This window comes from Branchiostoma floridae, chromosome 6 (assembly GCF_000003815.2).
Source record: "Branchiostoma floridae strain S238N-H82 chromosome 6, Bfl_VNyyK, whole genome shotgun sequence".
In the NCBI taxonomy this organism is placed as follows: Eukaryota; Metazoa; Chordata; class Leptocardii; order Amphioxiformes; family Branchiostomatidae; genus Branchiostoma; species Branchiostoma floridae.
This window is the reverse complement of record NC_049984.1, coordinates 6,503,885-6,529,340: the sequence shown is the minus strand read 5'-3', so window position 1 is coordinate 6,529,340 and position 25,456 is coordinate 6,503,885. Positions and strand designations below refer to the sequence as shown.

The 25,456-nt window shown below is 41.8% G+C and overlaps 1 protein-coding gene across 5 annotated transcripts in view; it reads left to right on the top strand.

The window, feature by feature from the left end:
- The window catches only part of LOC118418693 (puratrophin-1-like), a 125,666-nt gene extending 100,574 nt beyond the window's left edge, over positions 1 to 25,092 (top strand). For 4 of the 5 annotated variants that reach the window (XM_035824742.1, XM_035824741.1, XM_035824743.1 and 1 more), the window contains 13 exons: positions 9,996 to 10,993; positions 11,575 to 11,650; positions 14,097 to 14,360; positions 14,695 to 14,847; positions 15,299 to 15,412; positions 16,618 to 16,752; positions 17,109 to 17,331; positions 17,760 to 17,876; positions 18,640 to 18,759; positions 19,700 to 19,909; positions 20,710 to 20,939; positions 21,607 to 21,667; positions 22,480 to 25,092. In XM_035824742.1, coding sequence (XP_035680635.1) covers positions 9,996 to 10,993; positions 11,575 to 11,650; positions 14,097 to 14,360; positions 14,695 to 14,847; positions 15,299 to 15,412; positions 16,618 to 16,752; positions 17,109 to 17,331; positions 17,760 to 17,876; positions 18,640 to 18,759; positions 19,700 to 19,909; positions 20,710 to 20,939; positions 21,607 to 21,639 — 2,673 coding nt within the window. In that variant the 3' untranslated portion in view covers positions 21,640 to 21,667; positions 22,480 to 25,092. The remainder of the gene's footprint in view (positions 1 to 9,995; positions 10,994 to 11,574; positions 11,651 to 14,096; positions 14,361 to 14,694; positions 14,848 to 15,298; positions 15,413 to 16,617; positions 16,753 to 17,108; positions 17,332 to 17,759; positions 17,877 to 18,639; positions 18,760 to 19,699; positions 19,910 to 20,709; positions 20,940 to 21,606; positions 21,668 to 22,479) is intronic. The other variant, XM_035824740.1, reaches the window with a different exon arrangement.
- Positions 25,093 to 25,456: the final 364 nt, after the last annotated feature.

The window sequence follows — 25,456 nt, the reverse complement described above, 5'->3', positions numbered from 1 at the left end:
TCATCTTTGCTTGAAAATTGATATTGATGGAAATATCTTCTGAACAGAGACTTGAGGATGTAGGAATGAGGTTATGTGTGTGCAGGTCAACTATATGTACATTGTTGTTTACATGAGTTCTGTTTTTGATTTCCTGTAGCACGTCTCTGATATCTGGCACGACCTTGCTAGTATTCACAGTTGGTACACAGTACAGCTGAACTCTGGTAGAGACATGTCAACTAGGGCTTCCTCCATCTATATCTAAGCTTCATGACATGAAAATGTATTTTCCTATGCATAGCTAGCACTTTTAACAATGAAAAAGTGAACAACATGGCCTCTCAAACAATAAGTTGGATGGAAAGAAATTCAAAGCTGGATACAGTTCTGATTTGATAAGTTCATATCCAAGAAGGTTTCAAGCTTAGTGTTATCTTATGTCTGTTTCTTTCTGGCATTTTCTACTTGTTTCTGTCTGCACATACATTTTTTTCCGTCTTTATCCCACTTCTATACCATGAAAGATCCAGGAAAAACTTCAAAAACATGTGTAGAGCACTGAATTGAACTTCACATCTGCTTGAAGCCTGATGTGAATCACGATACCACAAAAAGCACACTGTCTTACCATTTAAGGATAAGACGTTCTACTCTTAAGTAGATCTGTGTTGAAAGCAAAGTCTGGTGATTCAGAGATGCTTATCCGTGACAGTTGGCAAGGAGGAAGTGGTTATGTCCAGGGAATGACAAACGTCCAACTTGGGTAGTTTGTTCTGTTGAATCATGTTTTTAGTAGTCCCAACATGTAAGTGTGTTGAGATGGGCCCACATCCAACCAACACATTGTGATAGCACCAGTGCTGTATGTTTAGACAGCGTGCCCTTTATTGGAAGGTTCTTGCCAAATCTCGTAGCACATCATCAGTTGCATCTTACTTTGGAGTTGCATTTGGAAGGTCGTGGATTCAAATCCTGTCTGGGTCATACCATATTGCTTTCTCAGCTTAGCACTTCAAAGAGAAAGAATACTATCTAGAGTTGAACACTCCACTACCAATAACTAGCCTGCCAATATGGCCCAAGGGCTATAGACCTGGAGATGGGGACAGCCCCCGATACAACAAAGGATGTGGGAAAGATTTTGACAAAATTGGAGCACAAAATGGGGTTTTAGGGTATGCTGTATTGGTGTTAGTCAGACTCTTGATAACTCTACAGTATACCCAACGCCCCCTTTCCACTAGAGGTGGCAACTAGTAAGCAGCCAAAGATTTGACAGAATATTCTAATTATAAGATTAATGCTAACAGTAATCAAATTTTGGTTGCAGCATGTACTGTACTATGGTTCAGGGAATGCGGTCTAGTGGAAAGAGGGCCTAAAGGAGTAGCTCGGATACACTGTTTCTGTTGCCTAGTTCAATTTCCTCCGAGACTACTGTAGGGTTTAGGGGGTGTCAGAACTTTTTTTTTTTTGGGGGGGGGGGGGGTCAGTCAAGTAACCCTTACAGAAGGATATTTGAACATACGGCTAGCCGTCCCCCTTTCCCAGTTCTTCCAGACTGACCCTAGCAGGCAAACACGTGCAGACATCGCACATGTAGTCCCTCTGACCCATTTCTACCAGCAAGGTCAGACTGCATACAAGATAATTGTGATAAATCACCTCAAAAGAAGAAAAGAAGCACAACACACAAAGAATGTGAACTAAATCCCAAGACAAATCCTCGCCCATCGTCAGTTTTGAAGGTGCTTTCCGACTGTGCTGAGCTACTAGGAGTGGCAGCATTGTCTTCCTTCTGTTCGCACAAGAACCATTTGTATCTCGTTCGTTGGTATTTCAAAACATTCCGAAAAGCACCAACTGCAACATTGGACTTTGGAAACTTTTGATAGCCTCATCCTGGCAACCATTTCAGCAATTTGCTCCAATCAAAAAACATTCTCCTTATCAAAATCAGTTTGGAACAAGAGCAGATTCGTTGGTCGGAATAACTACTGTCAGTTGATGAGGCTGGTGTACCATGGAGAAGTTCTTTTTTCTGGACCAGAGAGTTGTCATTTTGGATGGCAAGGCTTCTGAGATGGTGAGTTTTCTACTGTTTTGTTACCCTAGACAACCTGAGAAGTTAAGTGGGCGACTTCAGATTGAGGACGAAGCATGGCACTTTTTCTATTACTATTAGCCAGTATTGCAATGTAGCTTTGCTAACATTTTCAGGTAAGCATACTGGGTCAACCCTACTCTTCACGAAAAATGTGTAGGGTTATCTTTATCTTTTGGACATAGGTTTGTCATCCACATGGCTTTTTGTCCCCTTCCAAAATGACGATAGAGAAGCTTTAAAGGTGCCCATAATTATACTTGAGAATTTCTTCGCTTTTTTTGAGACTTTTTCTTCTAAAAAAATATCTGAAGAATATACATGTAACTGTAACATAAAATCCTTGTTTAGCAGGTGCGGAATTATAGTCAAGTTGAGCTGAGGTATTTTTTTGCTGCGTGATAGAAGCAGATATGAAAAGGTTTATTTTTGGATCTTTGTAAATGTTGACCTACATGTACAATGGTGTGAAACTGTAAACAACTGATAAGGGGATTTAGACAGTTTGAAATAGAAGTACACGGTATAAGATTCTTTTAATGTGTCACCACAGCATTTTACCATGCTTCTATTGATGAAGCACTGTTAGAAGTCTCTAGCAAACAAGAAATCTTCCCTCTTTCTTGTCCAGTAATAAACACATTCAAGCAATGCCCCCTATCATGGGAAAGCATGCTTGCACTTTGGTCACCAATAAAGTGAACTGGAACAGGATTACCCAAGATGCCTCAGTTCTCTGAGCTGCTTCTGAGTGAGCTACTAGTATGTTGCTATGGTTTCCCGACATCAAGAGGAAGATGCCGGGATAAACTGCAGGATGTGATCAGCTTCATTTCTGTTAGTCCTACTCATTTTAGGGAGGGGGTTATCTATAGCAGGCCTTGGAAGGCATTGCAGAGGGAAAGGCGAAGTTTTGATAATTTGAATCTGCAAATAAACATTATTCGTTTTTCTTGTTAAATCTGTTATAGGAAAACACATTTTCATATCATCAAGCTAATATATTTTGGACAGACAGATGACAATTCATCCATCTCTACAACTAAAGTCCCATCCCGGGACGAATGGACGGGTCCTGGAGAGAACCCTTGATGTGACACGATTGTGAAGGAATCTTCTCCTTCTGGGAAATGGGAGTCAATTGTCATTGTTTCCTCCTCCTTAAGTTATCTGTTTACCCACATCACGAGGAGTCTTCAATCTTATCCAGTGTGCCCATGGCAACCATTGTCCAATAAGAGGCCATATCAGATCAATGAATTCTTTTCCAAACAGGAAGTTTGCCAATGCCTGTTTGAGGATGATTTGTCCATGATAATTGAATGGGTCAATCCTGTATAATGATAGATCAATTTGCAGAAGGGAAACTGTGAATCGGGTGGCACTGCGAGGGTTGGGTGGATCCCAGGCATGCTGATTGTTGAGCAGTGCGATGTCCTCAGTTTCAACTGAGCCAGTTTCCTCATCAGATCAGTGATACTTCCCCTTGATGTTTCCTGTGTATGGATCTGGTATGGATGTGTTTGAATGTAGGAGATATGGAGGCTGCATTGCATTAAGGTATGTAACAAATATCAGTACTCTATGTGGAGATTTGATGGTGTATTTATCCACAGAATTTGGACAGATTATCTGTAAGCAGATTATGTTGTTTGTGTGGGGTCCATTTTCCCATGGTCTCCATATCTTTCAGACTTGTCTCAGTTTTAGACAAGATTTTGACAGAACACTAACGCCATTTGACAACAAACTTCAACAACATGGTCTCCCAAACAATGGGTACAGAAGAAAAAGACTACATATGTCATCTGTACACCACTTCTATGGTGGCTAGAAACTTGTTCCTGTTGGATGGATAGCTAGCAAAGGGGACGGAAGGAAGAAACTGAAGGAAAGCAGTGTAGAAGAAGGATCCTTTAGACTACCAGTGATCAGATCAGATTCTTCCTGTGTTGCCTGAAGGCCAGTTTTCTAATTTCCTTAGCAATTGAGATAAGAGCATTAGGCATTAAGACAGTGAATGCCTGGATGACATGGGCTGTGCCTTAGGACAACACATGCGTAAGGTAAGCTAATGGCTGGGAAACACCTGTTCTCATCTCTTAATCACAAACGTTTGTTGTATGTTGGTTTCAGTACAGGTGAAGAAACTGAAAAAGGAACTTTGCAACAGACCTGAATCAGCTTGCTGATTTGCCCTATGTGAGAGAGACTGTCATTCTGAAGTGGGAGTGCTTAGCTAGAACCAATTCTGTAGCGCTAATGTGAGTTACTGTATTGACTGGCGGAGGTCATATAGCAGGCATACCAAGGAACTTTATATCAAAACTCCTTGCCGTAACCCATACCATTAGTCAAACATAGAAGAAATCCATTTTCAGGTTCCTGTTGAAATTTTAAACTCTGTAACAGTAAGCAAAGAATTTATTCAAGAACAGAACACCTTTTGTGAAGAGAAAGTGACAACTGTAAATGAGTAAAAACATGACTATTGACTATTAGCAACTGGAATGCAAGAAATGGTATAATATCCATTGTCTTCACACCTTGTACAATAGCCATATTCTTAGAAATTTAGGTAAGACAGGTATGAGTCAGTTTATGTGCCTTTAAGTTGCCACATGGGACTATGGAAGCCATTGTCTCACTAAAGAGGTCTTGAAAGGTTCCTTGCATAGCCTGAGGATGTAGCTAACTGATATTTAACACAGTTTGAACACAAATGATCCATCTGGGATGGATAAAGCTCCTGCAGCCAGGAACACAGGAACAATATATCAAATTGTTGGAAAGTTTGGATTCTGGCTTTCATAAGTGCACAGAGAACCTTTCTTCTTTTTTTTTGTGGCTCATATTGACATTTGGTATTACTGTAAGATCTTATGTTTATAAAGTTTTAGACTAAGTTCTCTTGTCATTAGGCAATTTGCAGCATTATATCCTGTTCCCCTTCATTTGTTCCTTTCTTCCGTGAGTCTTTCTTGTTCTGCCGTGGCACACAGTTGACTACCCTTCCTCTGTAGAGGGGATTTGCAGAAGAAAGGCGCAATAGATACGGTCTGAGGGAACTCTTCATTAGAACAGTGTACCCTGCAGGGTGTAGGGGCATCATTTCCACCATATTATCTCCTTCTGCAGTGCGTAGGCAGGTTCCCAGCTTTGCTCTTGCCGTTGTCTGCATCGAGTTGAAACCACCTGCTTGAAGGTGATGATATAAGATTACAATATCATAAAACTCTAAATTCTACATCTGATCTGTCAATTTCAAATGCATGTAACATTATTTTCTTGCAGATTTTGGGAAATGTAGATTTTGTCACAAGGAAGTTTGGTTTCACCAGGCTGATGTCAGAACTTAGTCTGAAACTTTGTTAACCAAATAGGGTTGTACAGTGATATGTAATGTTAAAATGTGTCACAACGGAAAAATTCCCTCTTTCTACATTTATGAAAATGAAAATTTCAAGGAGGCCAACAAAACAGCCTTTAGAATGGATTCAGAGTTGGAGTAGTAACATATGATGATGTCCTTTTTGTGCCACCCATGATGGAACTATGTAATGTTGGAATATTCCTGGAGGAAGTGGTGGTTTGGGGGCTTGACATTATAATTTAGTTGTCAGCATGGTGTTAATGAATGGAGGCTAATGACAGCTACAAGGATATGATGAGAGAGAAGTATGTCATTCAGCTAAATGGCCACATTTTTTCCCCAAGCGTGATTAATTGTATGTCAGACATTTTTCATGTGCCTCATACAGACTGTTAAAGTTGGATGGAATAAAAGTCTTTGTAATTTAATTTGGTATTATCGTCGCCTCAGTGAAATTTGTACAATGTATTTCAGTTGGTCCGTGGGAAAATAGTGTCCTAATGACTCAATGTTTTCCTAACATTTCCAAGTTAAAGACTACTTCTTTTGAACCAAGCTTTGTTTTCATTTTAGTCAAAAGCATTAGGTGATAGCAAGCCCTTGGTAATAGACAACAAACTGGTAAAAAGTCAATAATTCAATGCATATTTTATCAGATCCACATCAAAGCAAGCTTGTTTTTGTTTTGTTCTGAAGCTTCAAAGTTTGCCTTGTTCTTTGGCGTGAATTAACTAACCTGCATCTGCATCTGAAAAGAATGATGTCACAATGATGTCACAACAGCCATAGTTCACTCTGATTGACACATTACCATGACAACTTGCCTTAGAGCAACACAAGCCGAGCTCTGATTGGTTGAGAAGGCAAGCCTCCACCCCAGGGACTAAGGACCTCCATGATTGGCCCTTTCATATGTTTATTACCCTTGAGCCTCCCCTGCCCACTAAACTCCCACCTGACTTCCCTCAGTCAGTGTTTGACCAGCACTACAGACAGACCTGCTCTGTATTCTGCTCACACACAAAGTAATGTTGGTTGTTGTTGGGAGAAAATGGAGACATTAGAGACTACAGATGCAGATCTTTTGACGTCATTCCTGTGGCATGAGGTGGGTGGTCAGGCATGGTGTAAACCTTGACATGCTTCTTCTATTGGAAACAGCTTCTTCTGGTTGTAATGTAACAGTGTATGCACCACTTCTGAGGACTTGTTGCATGCATTGTGTCACTTCAAGCAAGGAGGTTAAATGTATCATATAGCATGTGGTTCTGAACATTGGACATCTTAGACAGTTTGTACCAAGATAGATTTGGCCTGGGTATTTTGTTTCATACTGTCCTGTTGATCATTTTGAGCTGTTGGGAAACTAGTACAAGGAAATTGCATGTTCCATCTAGACTAGATGACATGGGGTGAGTTTTTTTTTATCTATTGAGTCATGGTCAATGACAAGGGCGTAAAGGAAGTTACATGCAAGGAAGTGGCAAGCCAACTTTACTTCTGGGGCTTGGGATGTGTCACTATGGAGGTTTGCATCATGTCACTTTGGACCATGATAAGGCAGGCCTGGGTTCTTTGTATATAGAAAAGTCCTGAGTTATCGGTTTGTGTGACGACAAAGGAAGTTTCGTACAGTGAAGTAACCCGGCAATATCAGTTCCATGGGCTTTCTTAGTTCTACTTAGAAAGTCATGATAATGTTTGATAAGCAGGGAAGCTTCCAAACTTTTTTTTTTTTTTTTATAATTCTTTATTATATTTTCACTGATAAATATAACAGTCACACAACAGAAAATAAAGAACCTTCCTTAAATATTAACCTATCCAAGTCTAACAGCCACATTGTAAACTTAACAGCTCATATAATATGATTATTATTATGTCATTACTAACGTTATTCATTTTAGTTATCAAATCATTACATATCATTTTATCACATTACATGTCATCTTTTCATATAAGCATTGTATCATTACTCGCATAATCATTTCAGTATTGTAATCAAATATCATTATCACGTCATTTCTATATTCTTTCATGATTATTTCTACATTTCAAAATCAAATTAAACACAAATTCTCAGAAATACTAGTAAACAAAAGGTACAGAGAGAGGGCTAAAAGCTTCCTTACTTTCTGTCCTCTCTCTGTACCTTTTGTTTACTAGTATTTCTGAGAATAAGGAAGGGAAAGAGAACTCTCAGTTTAGAGATTTTAATCAGTAATGGTTAAGTGAGTTTGTATGCAGTTCACGTTGGTGAGAATCTCCAAACCTGTTCTAGACATGACCTCTGTCCCGACCCCACTTTGTTCCGTGTGAGTGACAGCTGGGAGAGAGACATCCTGTCCCAGAACGTGACTCATCTGTCATTACCCACCAACTCACCATAGCTCCAAGCACCGCCACTTCCTAAAGTCATTCTCATTGCCCAGAGCAAGGGAGTTCTTTCCTGATCGCTTGGAGATAGGATTTCATGACTATTCTTAATGAGGACAAGATATGCAGCATTATGCTTGGAGGGATGAATTATGTGTTGAAAATGAAGGTGATCCAGGAGACGTATGTTCATCTTCGCTTCATGAACACAGACTTGCATGTGTTGTCGCCCAGGGTAGGTACTTTAAAAACTTGTTCCAACCTTCTGCTTTGGTACAGGAAATGTTGGACTTTTAGGGAATGTCAGGTTTTAAAAGTTTTGGCGTACACCATTGTACTATTTGTAGTTGTGTTTGATGTTGTCCTTGTAGTTTTCAGTATAGATGAGAGTTAAACGCAGTTCCTGCCGCAAAATTGTTGTGTCTACATTTTACACATAGCTAGTCTGGCTGGCTTGTGGCTATTTTAAAGGGGGAGGACGGTTGCTTTTGTGTTGAACTTCATGTTCAGATTCCTGGTGTGTTCCGGGCGTAGATTTTCCAATTGTAATGTCCCAAGCTAGTGGGATGTGGTGGGAGACTGGGGCAGACACAATAACTGGTTGTTTGGGTGGTCTTTGGTGCAAGTTTTCCCCTGTGGTAAGGATCTGTTCCAGCTTCAGGAAGTTTCTGTAGGTGGGAACGCTAGACTCACAATATTCCCAAGCTGAAACTCAGCTGGGAAAGGTACAAATTTTTGAAGAAATGGAAACACTCTGAAGTGACGCAATTGTTTTTTTCTTTTGAAACTGTGAAGTGGTGAAACAATTGGCATTTTCACACCTTTTGTTCACCTTTAGCACCTCAGACTGGTTGAACAGGTGGGGGTTTGGTGGGCAGAATCGTCGGGTTCACACCGCCACCAATTGACATTTTGCCAGTGCATTGTCTGTGTCAGACAGGCACACTTGCAGTTTGTGGCACACCTTTGTTTGGCTCTGTGTGCAATAACTGCCATAATAGACTTGCCAAATTATAGTGGTCTTATGCACTTTCCTTTTTTTGTGTGAGGCCAATTATGTGATCTTGTAGCAGCTGTGCTGAATTCTAGCTTGGTTCTGTGTGAGAATCTGACTAAATCCACTATAAACTTTGTGCAAGGTTAGTTTGTTGTAACTTGTAGAGATATAGTAAATTATACCATTCACTTTGGATGCAGACACATTTTTCACACTATGTGCAAAGATAAACTAAATTATGGGTGTGTTTATAATTGTGGTAATGGAAGAAACTAGATAAACTAACAATGAACTAGATAACTAGTAAATAATTCCCCTGGCATTTGCAAAAGTAATGGTTTACATGCTTTTATGACTAAATATCTTCTTCATTTTCCTGATCGATGTATATTAGTTTGAAGTGATTTTTGGCTTGAAATTTTATTGCGTTTGATCACTTTGTCACACTTATCTTTTTGTTAACCTCCAAGCGTTTTGGGCCATGCTGCCAGAAAATAGGACAAATCAGAAAAAAGGTCACAGTCTTCCCCCCTAACAGCTGCTTGGAGAGTAATCTTTTGTAACCTCACTTTGATGGGCTCATTCAAAGATGAGAAAAGAAGTGTTTCTTGACTTGACTTGACAAAATTATGTCAGTTTAATAAAGTCAACCATCCTTTTGAAAGGTGAAAGTTTAACAGTTTCAAACAAGAAGAGCTAATTTGGTTGCACACATAGGTCTACATTATGCGAGTCTGGGGCCAGAGGGTCTGGCTATGTTTAGCACATCAAACATTCTATTTGCTGGTCAAGCAAGCTCTGTAGCAACAAACTGGTCAGAACGGGTAAAAACAAGCTCTGTGTGGACACGTTGCCATGTTAGGCAAGTTTGCCCTTTCAGAAACTGTTCCCCTTATTTCTGTCTGACAGCGGTCTTGGTAAGGTTAGAGCATTTTATAAGTGACATTTTGGTTCCTCTGCCATTGAGTTCATGTTTAATCATAGACCTATATATGAATGCAGTTGTGAGCAAGTTTCTAAATGCTTTTGCTACCTTTTACTCTTTCTAACAGGAAGTCTTGAGACAGTTTGTATGTTCTCTTGCAGTTTTGGGAGATGCTCTTACCAAGCGTGAGAATTGTGAAACAATGTCTTGACATTTTGTATCTTCTGTGTTTCTGCAGGCCTACGAGTGGGCGCTGGAGGGAATGAAGTTCGTGGCGCTGATGAACATGGAGGAGTGCCACTCTCTGCGGGGCTGCGACAACCTCATGCACGACCTGGACACGTACCTGCGCGACCACCCGCCCATTCCGTCCGACAAGTTCGACCGCATGGCGGCACTCGCAAACAAACTGGACAACCAGAAGTGCATGGAGCAGTGCAAGTTTGCCAGGACTAAGTGTCGGGAGACGGAGCAGCTGGTAGAGCGCAAGCAGGCAGCGCTGAGGAAAGCCAAGCAGAACTTGGAGGGGAGTAAAACCGACAAACCGCGCAGGAGAACTGTAGCAAGCGGAGAGGAGACCAGGCTTGTGGTGCCTAGAACTGTAGACACACAACCAAAGCAGGAGCTTATAGAGGAGGAGAGTAGCACAAAGTGTGCGGTGAAGACGTCAGAAGTTAGGGACATTAAGAGAGTCGTAGCAAAGATGAACAGTGCAGGGAGCACCGACAGTAGAGACACCAGCAGCAGTGAAAGAACTGACGAAGGTTTCGTGGAGGGAGAGAGTTTGGAAGCCTCTGTGATATCAGGCAGCTGCCCGGTTTCTCCCATTTCTAATGTTGCAAGTCCCGATTCCCAGTCCGTGAAGAGCGAGCCCACGCCATCGGGCACCACGAGTACGCCGGTAGGAGGGGCGCGACCCAAGGAACACCCGGTCAAACGTCTCATGAAGAGACATAGCACGGCGTTCGAGCTCTCCAGATTCAAAATTCCCGGACTGGACTACTCCAGGAAGGGGCGGTCGCCCACCACCCCCATCACCAAGGACGATCTGGCTGTTTCAAGGTCGCAGGACACTTTGTTGCAAGGAGAGGACAGTCAGGAGACGCTGGCTTCCTTTAACTCCGGGGAGGAGAGTCTCCTGTTGCCTCAGACAAATACTCATCTGAAGAAGTCTTCCAGTGTGCCAAGATTGGAGGGAGATGGTGATCAGGTTGTGCCAGAGGTCAAGAAAACAAGGTGAGTTTCGTTCTGTACACATCACAGATGTTACACTACATGAACTTGAGGTTGTGAGACACATTTTCACGAAGACGCAAATCCGTTGACAAAACACATTGAAGCATTTGTCGACAAACTTCTTAAAAGTGTTGCTTGACATTTAGGTGCTGGGTACTTGCCATGTCATACCTGAACACCACATACCTTCACCCAGACTAAACGGGAAAATGAACATGTTTAGTAGTTAAACAACCCAAAAGTTTAAAATTCGAATTTTTATTTCATTATCTTGTGCCTATACTTTGAATGGAATATGGCATTTTTCTCATAAAAGATTGATGTGTATGTTTTAAGTCATCTTTACATGTGAGAAATTTAGGTTTCATTTCATTTTAGCACCAGACATTTTCAGCTTCACCGGACCATAGTTTGTGTGTCGTCACATGTAGTCAAACGACTGTTGTCGTTAGTTTTAAGTTGGACCTAACAATGGCCAAAGTAAGACACTGACTGTGGGAATCTTACCTGTGCTAATAACAAGTATTTGTGACACAACACATTCCTCTAACTGGTTTGTTGCATGTTGTTTGTGTCTGCAGTAAGCTGGACCTGATCATGGATGAGTTCCTACAGACAGAGAGAGACTACGTGGCTTCTTTACAGTACATCATTGAGGTAAGACTGCTGACTAGCATTTTTGCTTCTTAGCTGGTAGAAGACACTTGTAGTTATGTGTATCAACTTAAGAAATTGAATTACCCAGATAACATATATAGTGATTACAGTCAAACCTGCACTGACAATCACCCTTGCAAAAGGACCACCTGGCCATTTATGTACATATTACACTGGCAAACCTACACTGTACCTCTGCATGAAGACCACTTGGACTCTGTGGTTACATACATTTTGGTGGACCCCGTAAGCTATTTAGTCAGGTGATCCTAATGTAGAGATGGTCACTACAGACAGGTTTTCCTGTATGCTGCCTTGACCCACAATAGGAGGTCAAGAGAAAGGTGAGGTGTCTTGACATGCTGTCTGTACAGTCTACAAGCTGTCCAATGAGTGTGGCAGAAAAAAAAAGTAAGGACTGTCCAGTCTGTCTGACACCAGAAAAAGGTGAAGGATCTATCTGTGTACAGTAAAAACAACACAAGCCAATACCCACCTGTTCAGACCCTGCCCTCTGTACATGTATATTAGGCAATAGAACAGGCACTTGACATGACAAACCTATTGACTCTAGTAATAAAAGGCAGGGATTGTGACGTATGACGACATAAGAAGGTGTTCTTGTGTTTTCTGTGGCCGGTCAAGTGGCACCTGAGCCAACAATTGGCTGTTTTAAAACGTGATAATTTGAAATGATTGAAGCTGGTAATGTTAGTCTTCTCATTGAGAATATGATCAGTTCATAATGCTTGTAATAATGTAGAGGTACTTGTATATATCAGTGAAGTTGTCAAATATTCAAGCATCTTCCAAAATTCCAAGAATGTCCAATGCTAAAGCTTATTTTATGTACATGCAGACCTGATAATCAGAGCACATCCAATGCAAACTCTCATATTGATGTAACAAAATCAGCCCCTGCAGGTCCATAAAAGCTACATTTTTTGTACTAGGGGACCCAACCCTAAAGACTTACATTCCGTCCTAAGAACTGTCTACCGCTCAAAAAGTGACAAATATAAAATGTCCAGAAGTCAAGATATCAAAACCAGAAGATCTGCTGAAGTAGTGACTGTGTTCTGTTCAGTGTACAAAGTGAGTGGATTGTCATGAAAGTGATCTGGCCAAGTGTGATGGCTTAATCTATATCCTTTGATGTACAGATAGGTTGTTAACTGCACAATGGCCTTTTTCTTCTCCTATACCCTGAGTAGTGTGGAAAGAAAATGGCTGCTTTGACCTCCTAACCTTGGGAAAATCTTCAAAGCAGAACTTAAGAAAAGAAGTGTTCTGGCCCCTCAAGGGTCAGTGACAGAGCAGACGCAGATTAGACGTCTTGAATGGAAGGGCTTCTTTAAGACAGTTTGCCCAGAAGGCTGGTGTCTGGCTGTCTGCTGAAACTGTTTGACATGTGGGTTGAAGACCAGGCTGCTTCTATGTTTGGTAAATGAATTATGCACTAGAATAAAACAACTAAATCAGTCCAACGCCATTGTCAGTCCAAATCTGCACATTGAGGGAGTTGATCATTTCCTCTTTCCCTAAAACTACTGGTAGTAGAATTCTTGTAGGCCTTAGCTTTTAATGCTGGTTATGTTGCAGATGTCAATGGTCCAATGTTATAAAGATTCCACACTTCAATTTTGAATGACCGGTGAACGGTTACATGTTTTTTTGCTGACTTTGCACCATCGCTTGAACACCTGTGTATAACTTAAATAAGTACCAATTGAGATGACTTACATAAGAGCAATTGAAGCCCAATTTCCAGTTGAAGTGGCCATCCCCCACTCCAGGTGTTTTCTTAGTTACGTAGGTTGGTGCAACCTGTTGGTAGTCACTTGTGTTATGTAAGTCATCAGGTGAAGAGTGGATAAGGGAAAAACAAGGCACTTCAAGAAGTCTTGTGTTCGAAGTCTCCTGTGTTTTCCTGGCCTTGTATTGGAAAGTAAACATCGTACTACACTTCAGTCACTTCAGCAATACTTCATACTGACTGGTGACACAGTGTGTTGCAAAATTAAGTTTGAGAAACTTAGGAATAGTTTTCACTAATGTCTTACATGTGTACAACTTAACATCTCTATGGCTGACTGTTATAAGAGCATACACTCAAAATAGCAATGAAATACTGATGTCTTTTTCCTCCGATTTTCTAATGGCTCCAGATGATATGTGGTATGAAAACATCAAAAGGAGACTGCAAATTTTTTTATTTTCTTGTTTCAGACACAGATAATGTTTTATGCTAGCTATCAAAGGGACGGTAGTATTGATAATTGTCATTCATATGGATTTTTTTACCCCCAGCACTACATTCCTGAGATGGACTGGGACAGCAAATTTTTTTATTCTCTTCTTTCAAATGCAGATAACATTTTATGCTAGCTAGTAAAGGGACGGCAGTATTAATGATTGTCATCCATTTGGATTTTTTTACCCCCAGCACTACATTCCTGAGATGGACCGGGACGACATCCCGCAGGAGCTGCGGGGGAAGCGGGGCGTCATCTTCGGCAACCTGGAGAAGATCTACGACTTTCACTCCATCTACTTCCTGTCCGAGCTGGAGTCCATCAAGGAGAACCCGCTCAAGCTGGCCAGGTGTCTCATGAAGCACGAGAAGGAGTTCTACCTGTACGCGCTGTACAGCAAGAACAAGCCCAAGTCTGACGCGCTCATGGCCGACCACGGCAGCGCCTTCTTCAGGGTAAGGACTCGATCTGCTGGCTGTATAATCAAAGAAGACTTTTTCTTTTACTCTCTCTGTGGTCTAGTTATCTTTTGCAGTAAAATAGGGATTTTTGTCCTTGCCCATGGCGCAGAAGGCAATGTTTTATGGGTTTGATGGATATTTGGTCTATACTATTTAACTAAAAATGTTGTGACTTTTTTCAGAGCCAAGCTGCTTGTGAATTGAAGTATTTGAAACTATCAAAAACTGCTGGCTAGATCTTGTACAAGCCAGTATCTTTCCACTAACAACTGGCCAGCTTGATGTTGTACAAGCCAGTATCTTACAGAAGATGTGTTTGTCCTTGCAGAGGAAGCAGCGAGAGACAGGAGATAAGATGGACCTGGCCAGCTACCTGCTGAAGCCTGTGCAGCGCATGGGGAAGTACGCCCTGCTGCTGAAGGAGCTGCTGGCAGAGTGTCCGCAGGTGCAGGCTGAGGAGCAGGAACTGGCAGACCTCAGGGTCAGTGTGCTGTCAGTGTGTGTATGTTTGTGTATGTGTGTATGTGTGTGTATGTTTGTGTATGTGTGTATGTGTGTGTATGTTTGTCTGTCTCTGTGTGTGTTTGTTTGTTTGTCTGCGTGTGTCTTTGTTTGTCTGCGTGTGTGGGAACACTTATTTGTTCAAGAAGGTTTGCCCCCCCACCCCTTTCCTACAAATATGAGTCCCATAATCAGATTTCCTGCAATGCAAGATGCCAAATATCATAATTGATCATTAAGATAAGTTACTAATTATGACTGCACAGTAAGCCACCTTAGTTCCCTTTGACTGAAATCCAGAGTCTTGATTTCAATTACTCAACTCAGACTCAAGTGTTCATTCAAAAATTTAATCCTTGAAAATAAAGACGCCTTGGTTTTCTCCTTGAAGAAAGCTTTGGTCCTAAAATGTCTTTGCTTCCCTCCTGCAGGCTGCTGAGGACCTGGTGAAGTTCCAGCTGAGACACGGGAACAACCTGCTGGCCATGGACTCCCTGCGAGACTGTGATGTCAACATCAACGAACAGGGGAAACTGCTCAGACAGGTGAATACATGGAAACATGTGATCTTCTTGGTGCTTACACTAACCTGCTATTCAGACAAGTGAATACCTGGGTACACCTGTGTGATCTTCAGGAGGTTTACTTTGACACTGACCTGTCTCTAGGTGATGCTTTAGAAGACGAAAAATAATTCAAGTGACAGTACTTCTCACTGTTCTGCAGGTGTAACATCTGTTTTAGTTAAGATTTTGGCTAACTCAGGAACACCCCATTTTAATTGTTAAACAGGCCCCCAGTTTAATGAGCCCAACCACACTCTTCATATGGTGTTGACATACATTTGTATTTTGCTTAGGTACAAATTATCAATTGGGCCCAACCCACATTTTTACAAGCTCAAGTATATTGCACCTTGCTTTAAAGTGGTAAAGTCCTTTAGATGAAAGCCTAACATCAAGGTCAGTCCTAATCAGTGTATTGATCATATATCTGGTTATCTGAGCGCTTTATTAGAGGTAGGACACCACATCCTCTTCCTGTCTTTGGGGTGGTCTCTTTTGTGTGGTTTCTTGGCTTCCTGTTTTCACCCTGCTCTTCCTTCCGTCCCTGCCCCTGTAGAGTTAGCTATGACTTTGTGGTGGTTTCTTAATGTGCCCCCTAGTGCTTGCCTTAGTTAAGCAGTGCAAAGTTCAAGTATGCATTGCCTCCTTCGCCCCCTAAGGCTAAATCAATACCTCCACTACTGTCTGATAGATTTGGGTGAACTTTCAGTCTTTCAGGTTTTCATTGTCTTTTTCCCCAAATTGGTTTTCTCAATTGCTGCGGCTTCTTCAAAAGTAACTGTCCTCTTTTCGGGTATGATCTGTTGACAAAACTCGCATCGGAGACAGTGCCTCTGTTTACCACTAAACACTGACCCAGATAACGATCTTGTCTGTCACACTGTGCCATTTTACCAACATATCTGACATGGTGGAATGGTGTTTGTGTTAAAAACAGACAAATCGTCCTACAAAATGTAGAAAACAATCATTGCATTTCTGACATCTGCATCAATGGATGCACATATACAAAATCAATATTAAAAGTGCTTCTATAGTAAGATTTTGGAACAAAATCCCAGTGTCTATCCAATGTAAATTGACAAGTTAGAAATGCTTCTATGCAACCACTTAGTATTAGTTTTAGCATCTGTCAGCAAGAAGAGACTTGAACATGTATTAAACAATTTGTTGTTTTTCCTCAGGATGAGTTCCTTGTCTGGCAGGGGAGGAAGAAGTTCTTCCGTCATGTCTTCTTGTTCGAGGACCTGATCCTGTTCAGCAAGACTAAGAGAACCAGTGGGGGTCATGACGTCTACCTGTACAAGAACAGCTTTAAGGTAAGACTGCAATCCAGCTCCCCAGTGTCTGTTTCTTATCTGCTGTCTTGCATGGCAAGACCATTGGTCTCATGACAGCAACTTCTGCACACTACTTTATCCTGCTTGTCACAGCTCAACCATGCCTCCTAGCACTTTGTACTAGTACTGCACCAGCTGACCTGCCAGTAGTCTGCAAGCATCTGTTTGCTCTAGTTTGCTATTCGAACATTCCTTGTCTTTGCTATGGTGTATTCTGCACTGTTCCGTCTTACCAATGGATCGTACATTATTCATGGCTATGAGGGGGCAAACCAGACCCTCCCTGCCTGAATACTGCTCGGTCCCTGAACTCTTCCCCCTTTTGTACCTTCCAGACTACGGAGATTGGGTTGACCAATCCGTTCAACCGTGTTTTACAGAGCACAGAGGTCGGGCTCACGGAGACCATCGGCGAGAGCGGATTCAAGTTCGAGATCTGGTTCCGGCGCAGAAAACCGGGCGAAACGTACATCCTGCAGGCGCCCAACCAGACCGTTAAGGACGCGTGGGTCGACGAGATCACCAAGTTGCTATGGAAACAGGCCTGCAGAAGTAAAGGTAGGTTTGCTCAGTGTTAGGACCTTAAGTTTTGTTCTTGGATATGTTGTGAATCTTACCTCATTTACCTTAATATTTCTTTTAGCAGTATACTCCACTGTAGCTAGTCTTTAGTCTTTAGTTTGTTCATCAGGACCTCCTGGGTTTTGAACATTTGAACATTTGCTTCACTTGTGGTGATTTTAAACCACATCTGCATTTTACACCATTAAAAGTTTCACTTGTCATTGCACCCTTTTCACTTCTAATGGTGATTGAGCACTTAGTTGTCATATTTTGTTAAATTTTCACCGAATACCTTTTGCCAGAAATGATAAAAAAAGAAGACACTACCCCAGAACCTAAGGTGGTCCACTCTTGTTTGTGCTCTCCTCTCACCCCCCTTCTTCCCTTCCTTCGTTCCCGTCCGTCCGTGCGTGCACCAACAGAGCTGAAGCAGATAGAGCTGGCCTCCATGGGGATCGGCAGCAAGCCTCACCTGGACATCAAACCCAGCGGGAACCAGATCAGCGCCCGCTCCATCGACTACGTCATGCGGGGCAGAGGTGAGACTCACTCCACTCCGCTTACTCTGTCTCAGCCTGGGTGCCATCCTGGTTACTGTGCCGGGGCTCCTGCACTCCCTGGATGGCACCCAGGCCAGGCTTACTCCATCCAGTAGTTTTAACTTCTGATCCAACTCAAGAAAACTGTAATTTACCAGGAATCACTGAAGCATTGGTAGGATATTTGGTTAGGTACAGTCCTCTTGTGTTGAATCAGAATATTGAATTTCAACCATTTCGCCTACCATCACATACAAGCTTTCAAGGGTTCCTCAAGCAGAGGTGTAGGAGGAACCCTTCCAGCGTTCTCATAATTTTTAACACTGCACATTCATAGTTCCATCTCAATGTTCCTTTTTCTGTCTAGCATCACTTACATGTCCATGGATTTCCCAAGTGGCACAAGTTATTAATTCAATCATTTACAATAAGCCTTCAACATTGTAAATTATGATCCCCAAACAATATTCCATTCAATACAATCAGTTATCTTCCTGTAAACTTTTGTGGGATCTGCGCTTTGAAAAGTAATACATTGGGCTTGCTTCAGCACTAACTTGCAATAGGTCGCACTTTTAATCTTTCTTTACTGTCTTCCTGCAGTACCATTACCATACAATAGGTGGCTCTTTCATTACTTTCTACATTGTCTTCTTGTAGTACCATTACCATACTATAGGTGGCTCTCTTACATTACTTTTTGTATTGTTTCATCTCTTTTCTTCTCACCTCCTCTGTTCTATCCCACGATCCTTTGTTACAGAGGACTGGGAGAGTTACCCGACACCAGTAGTCTGTCGCACTGGCTTGGCCACCCCGTCTCGAAGTAAACGATCCAAATCAGTTCCGCAAAATGCTCTAGAGAAAGTGCTAGAGAAAGCACGTAAGGCTTACACACCTGTCCAGTCTGGATCCAACTCACCTTTCCTTACCAGGGCTCGAAATTCATTTTTGGGAATAGGTGCACTGGTGCGCCCAGCTAAAAAAATTGGGTGCACCAAAACATTTTTGGGTGCACCACTTAAATTTAAGTAGAATGTCAAAAAAAAACTAATAACAAAACATAGTTACAAGCTATCAAATTCTTAAACAAGTAACATGACAGACATTTTTATTATCTTTCTAACACTTAGATACATACATAAACCTAAGAAAATATTTGGGTGCACCCTGTGCACCCACTGAAAAAAAATGGGTGCACAGTTCCAATTTTGGGTGCACCTGGGTGCACATGCACCCAGTATTTCGAGCCCTGCTTACTGTTGTTACTGACACATGAAAAGACTGCCTGACACTTGATGGTTTGATTCTGCAAATTCTCACCACGTTTCTGTGGAAGTTATGGGGAAAGTTTGTTCTGTCGATGCACACAGAGTTTGCATGAACCATGCCTTGCTCCATTTTCAGTTTGTGTTCTTGTTCGACCATGGCCTCTAAGATATCCTGCTACACCATTAAACAGCAAATCGAATGCTGATAATTTGTCCTAATTGAAGAAAAAAGCTTTGAATGGAATGCAGCGAGTGTTTTGAGTACAAGTTTTAATGCACATATAAAAAGTTGAAATTGCTTGCACCTTGACTGCAATGTTGCATCAAATATCAGTGTCCCAACTACAAATAGAAAGCATACACATAGCTTCAGTTAGTCTAAAATTGTTCAGCACACATTCTGGATGCATCAAGGTCTACAAAAGTTTTTTCTCATCCTAATAATTCCCTTGTTCCAAAGAAAGACTGTTGTTTGTTCAGTACAAATTCTAGATGCATGAAGGTCTGCACAAGTTGTTACATCCTAATAATTCCCTTCTTGTTCCACCTCAGGAGCGAGAACGAGGAACTCCATCGCGGTCCCGTCCTTCGAGCACTCCCCGTCGCTGAAGAGACCTCACTCCCTCATCTCCACCTCCAGCAGCTCCTCCTCCAGCACACAGACATCCTCCATCCTGGGCGGCCTCGCGCTCGCCAACTTCGACATCCCGTCCTCGCTGATAGAGGCGGATGAGGAGGAGCTCAACATCCGGACGTCCATGAGTAGGTTTTCTCTTAGTACGTCTGGGATAATCTTCAAGCAGATCCTACGGTAGCATAAGATAGTATCAAAAGCTGGCAGAGGAGTGAAGCTTGCCTTGGAGTGTGCTTAGCTACCAAAGTGGCTGATGACTCCCTTTGGCCAGCTGTACTCCTTGGTCAGCTTTGATACTATCTTATGCCACTGGTAGATCTGCCTGGAGATCACGTCTGGGATGGGCTCAGTATTTTGTGCAACAGACCTACCTGTAGGAAATGTTCCCGCCCATGAGAATTTACGAATAATTTGTTAATTTGAATTGCACGGATGATTGGGCATCATCCTGTTAGCTAAGAGGTTTGCATGGATTTCATGACTTCACCTGGTTTTCCAGATTGTGGAAGTTGTGCCATGCATTTGGGCTTGGCCTTGTGAATGTGTTTTTTTATAGAAAGATTGAATGAGTTGGGCATGTTGTGTTTTGAAAGTTTCATGTTCAGAACAAAGACTGATTCTCCATGAGACATAGTCTTTACAGAATACAGAAACTGATGCACCACAGTGTAAAGGAAATGCTGCTCCTTGGTATTCAGAAAATGTGACCTGCATTTTTTGTACTGATCCGTGAATGATCACTGAATTTGATTTGTGCTGCTTCATTATTCATAATGTGTTTGAGCTGAAGCACTGATTGGCTGTGTGATTATCTGGAATGTTTTTGTACAAAGATGCTGATTGGCTGTTGACTTGTACTGACATATAATTGTGTTGCACTGATTGGCTGTTTTGACTAATGCTGTGCTGCACGTTTTGCTGCATGCAGGGCCAGACAGCACGGGCAGTTCGTCCACCGACGGCAGCATGAGTGTGTATAACTCGGACGGCCGGACTCCGAGCCGGTCCTCTGTCGAGACCTCCAGTGACTCTGTTCCTTCCACCAATGCCTTGTCTCCCTCTTCACTGACGACCCCAGCACCGACCGACGCGCCGTTCGTGACCTCGCCCCCCTCCCCACGCACACAGAAGAAAACCAGCAGCCATTTTGTCACAGCTGTAAGTAGTTTGACATTGAACTCAAGGTTGTATTCCATGCAATTGTAGAGTAACAACATGGTATTGAAAAGGCTTAAGGACGACATTTAGAGTGAATACTAGACAGTGTAAGTACTATAATGAAAGAAATTTTTTCATGGTGAGAAAAGTAAAAATAGCAAATGTGTTATAGAAGAAATTCTGTTGCATTACACAGAATTTTCTTACAGCTAGTGCTGGTCTTCAGCTATTTTGCACAGCACACTTACGGTACTTGCTATCATGTAATAGCTGTAAATAAGCTTGTTATTTTGTATGTGACTTTTGATATTTGTTGTCCTGTTTTCTGTCTGTTTACTGTTATAACTCGAGTAACCAACATCACCATCCATCCATTCCGTCCTGTGTATCTAGTTAGAGCTCTGCCTCTAGCATGGTTCCACCCACTGCAGTGTCACACATAACCCACTACCAAGGAAACACCCCCTTTAGATCTTCACTTGTTCTGTTTATATGTAGGAAGCTACCACTTTTCTTGGAGGGAATGTGGGTCTAACATCTACTTCACAGCTCCCCCATTCCATATTCTCTTTTGGAACGTCCCGTTCGAAGTTCTGTCTTTGTGTCATTGCACACTCTAATAACGCATGCCACTGACCAGGAATTCAATTCTCCCTAACCCCCTCAGGCCAAATCCTTCTTTGGGATTCAAAGAAAGTAACGGTTTGGTGTCCGCCATTTTACTTGGGGTGAGTCGCACAACACGTTGTCTCAGTTTTTTTGTTGTTTGTCTGGTTGTTGTATGTTCCCTAACCACCCCTAAATGCATGCCCCCCTCTTTCCGCGATGGAATATGCCTTGACTGTTGGAATGGTTGTGAGATAGTCAGATGGGGAGAAGTTGTAGGGAAGCATTTGCATTTGACTTGTAACTTTCAACGCCCCTTCCCCCTCCATTCAAACTGTCACAGGTTTAGTTTTGTCTTATAAAACAGCAAGAAGAGAATCTGAATTTCAGTGGGAGAGAAAGTAACAGTTAAATGTTTTCTTGTGGTGTCTGGAACTGTCAGGATTTTTCAAGTTTGGATATTGGATCATGTCCCTGTACCCCCTAATGTTAAATTTCGGATATGCTGTGAAGCTCCAGCCCAAATTTGGAAGTGTTTCCATGGTAGGAGGTGATGTTGCATTGCAGCTGGGACCGGAATGTAAAGAAAACAAACTAACAAAATCTTTACCATAATAATGCTCTTGTTTCTCAATGTGATTTTAAAACCAGCTTAACGAAAAATAACATCAGAGAACTTGTGCCAACTTGATAACATTTAGTTATAGCGACAATCGCCTCTAAAACTGACGAAGAAAATATCTACTGAATTCTAGTCACGAAATAGTTCAGATCTAATGTACCTGTGAGGTGACTGATGTCAGTTTTATTCTGTACTGCTGTTTGTTGATTAACATTGTGAACACATGTAGCTATGTGGAATACGTATGATGTACAGTGTATCATGGCATGTTGTTACGTACTAACCAGTCCCATTTCTTCACTATCTCCACAGGTATGACTATAGGAGTGATGTAGTAGCTGACGTGTCAAAGACGCTTCTTCGTAGCGCTAACGGCAAGTAGACGTCTAACACTGGAGTGGGCCCTCGTTTGTTGTCGCTTCAGCGCTTGTAGTCACGGCAACGATTACCGTAGTAACCCTGCTCCATACCTGCTCCTCCAGATGCGAGCTGGGGTTGAGAGAATTCGGAACTGTGAAGACCGATACGGAAATCCTGCGTGATTCTGAGACTCGAGGAGTGGGCAAGGAGACTTACTTACTTAAAGTGTGGCGGCTTTAAAGTGTGGACTTGCCAGGAGCAAGGCTGGTGTTTGTTGGAACTCTGCTGCGGAGTTCAGGACTCTGTGGAACGGAGAAGCTCGCAGCTGCATTCAGCAATGTGCACAGACTTTGCATCGTAACCCAATAAGCAACTCAAACAAACAAACAAACAAACAACCAATCAACAACAGGATATAGGATATTTCTTTTGCACAACTACTTAATCTTACCTGCTGACGTTTCGATGACTGCCAAACATCTTCGTCAACAAATAAGCCACAGAAGGAAAGTGGACTCAACTTGTTCTAACCTTCCTGTCCATTCACTTCAATCCTAACAAGGTTTCCAGCCAAACCAAGCTAGCCATGTACTAAAAGTGTTCACAGCAATAACAGCCCAAAACTCATCCTGGATCAATGTTATCATGGCAACGACACAGCTGTACATATGTGAATAGTCCCGACAATCAGGTCGTAGTTGTTACGCCCGGTTACCAACGTGTAGATATGATATGTAAATCTCCCTTTATTTAATTCTATTTTATCATTTTTGTATTCTGTGAGCCATGTGTAGGATGTATACACGAGGAGGGTCTCATGACATGCATGCTTTGTTAATATTAAGGAGTAAGAAATGTGCCTTAAAGTAAGGACAGCCCAACTTTGGAATTTCTTCATTTTATCTTCGCTCCGCCCACATTGTATAGAATGCAAGTCTGAAAGCAGTGAAAGCGCTCTGTAGAGTTATTGATGCATTTTAGTACCAACATGTACATCATGTCTATGTTTTGAATAAGCAGTTTCTCTGCCAAAGTCTTGTTCCTTGATTCCCAAATCTTGCCATCAGTAGTCAGCCAGAAGGCTTTAACATGACGTGTGTGCTCTCCTAGCTCTCTTCCTGTCGGACAAACTAAGAGAAGTACATGTACAAGTACGTAGAGTGAGATACATGCTAGTGATCAGATTGTAAGGATCAAACCTGAAGGAGGAGGGACTGTTGCAATGTTCCTGTAGAGGTGTGGCCACACAGGCCATGAGCAGAGTTCTTGTACAGCAAGGGGAAATATCTATATATTTAATGTTATGTACAGGAAAAGGTGTGTATTAAAGTTCACTAACAGTACATGTATGAAAGCCTGGAACACGTTTGTAAAGCTCTTGTCACACCTTACGCAATCATTGACATCCTTTTGTATGCATATTAATGAAATCTGCACTGCCCTTGTTAACACTTGAGTACAACATAAATATAATGGTCCACAACAGTTGAAGCCTTTTGCCAATTTGAAACTGCCCATAGTTCATAGTGCACAATATTTCCCTCATTGGTGAAGTGCAGATCTCAGTATGGATGTCTTTGTTTACCCAAGACTGATACCAGCAGGTTGTTGTAAAAGAACTGCCATGATGTGACAAAGAGATTAGAAGATGACCGTGAAATACAACCTTGCTAAAACGTGCTGAGTTTATGTCAGTATGATATGAGTATGGCACTGGTCACCCTAACATGGAAAGTCATATTCCAATATTCAATGGCACAATGTTTGAATATATCTGCTGATATTGCATTTTGGCACTGTTCCATGGAAATGTTACTTTTTATGATTCTGAATCTCAAGTGTGTTTCCTTACTTAAAGTGACCAGTGCTTGTAGGATTTTTGCTGTCATCTTTATACTTGTAGTTTAATGTAGTCGTCCCAACGACTTCAAACCACCTCTGGTAAAGGCTCACCTGGTATGGGTTTAATTTCCAAGCAGATATAAGCTTTTGCCAACATTTACAGATTTTGTAGGTCTGTCAAGTAGTTAAAAATTTTGCCTTTTTTTATCTTCGACTTACCTTAAAGAAGAAATGGCAACAAAACAAACCCAAGTGACATATCTGCTTGGAGACTAATCTGTGTTGGGTGCAGTCTTACTCCTAACCAGAGTAGACGTTTTCTGTAGAATAGGAACCATCTGCATACAATGAGGAACTGTTCGCACATCTTATGCACAATCATGGTTGATGGGATTCTCGCACAGTTACGTATTTCAATCAGTCAGAATCAAAGGCGCCACTGAAAACATTATTTAGTCCATACCAGAGAATCAGAAACAGTATTGTAATTTTATGTCTTTTGGCAACTCTCTGCACATGTTAAGGCTAATTTCTAACAGGTCCAAGTCTTTGTGTACAAAATAGTGGACTAACAAACGAACAACATGATTTAGCCCTGTTACGGGAAATGTCGCTAATGTTTGTAATCATGTTCAGCTGTAATTGCCGCTATATTTCTGTGATTAGAGTCGAAGCAGTTTATTCTTCGCAAATAAAGAAGCACCCAGTGCTCTGTATGGAAGAGCTTGTTTGAACTGTTTTATTTCTTCTATCTATTAATGTCTCTCACATATAAATTAATGTCTCTCACGCAAATATAAGCATGAAATAGAAATCAGGATTGCTTGCCAAGTCTTTGTCCACCATAGCTCTCGTCCCACCATATACATTACAATCTCTGAGCACCCGTGAATATTTTGGTAAGTCAGGTTGGTAAAATACTGGGTTAAGTCGGTGTTGACCTAACCCGATGTTTCAGTGACTTTCACCTTCCATAGGCGAATACTACGCATTGCCGCTAGGTGTCGCCGCTTCAGTGTGAAGAATGCAGAATAGAGTCGATTCCAAGTCACCACGAGGGTTGCTATTGTCATCATTTACAAATGTT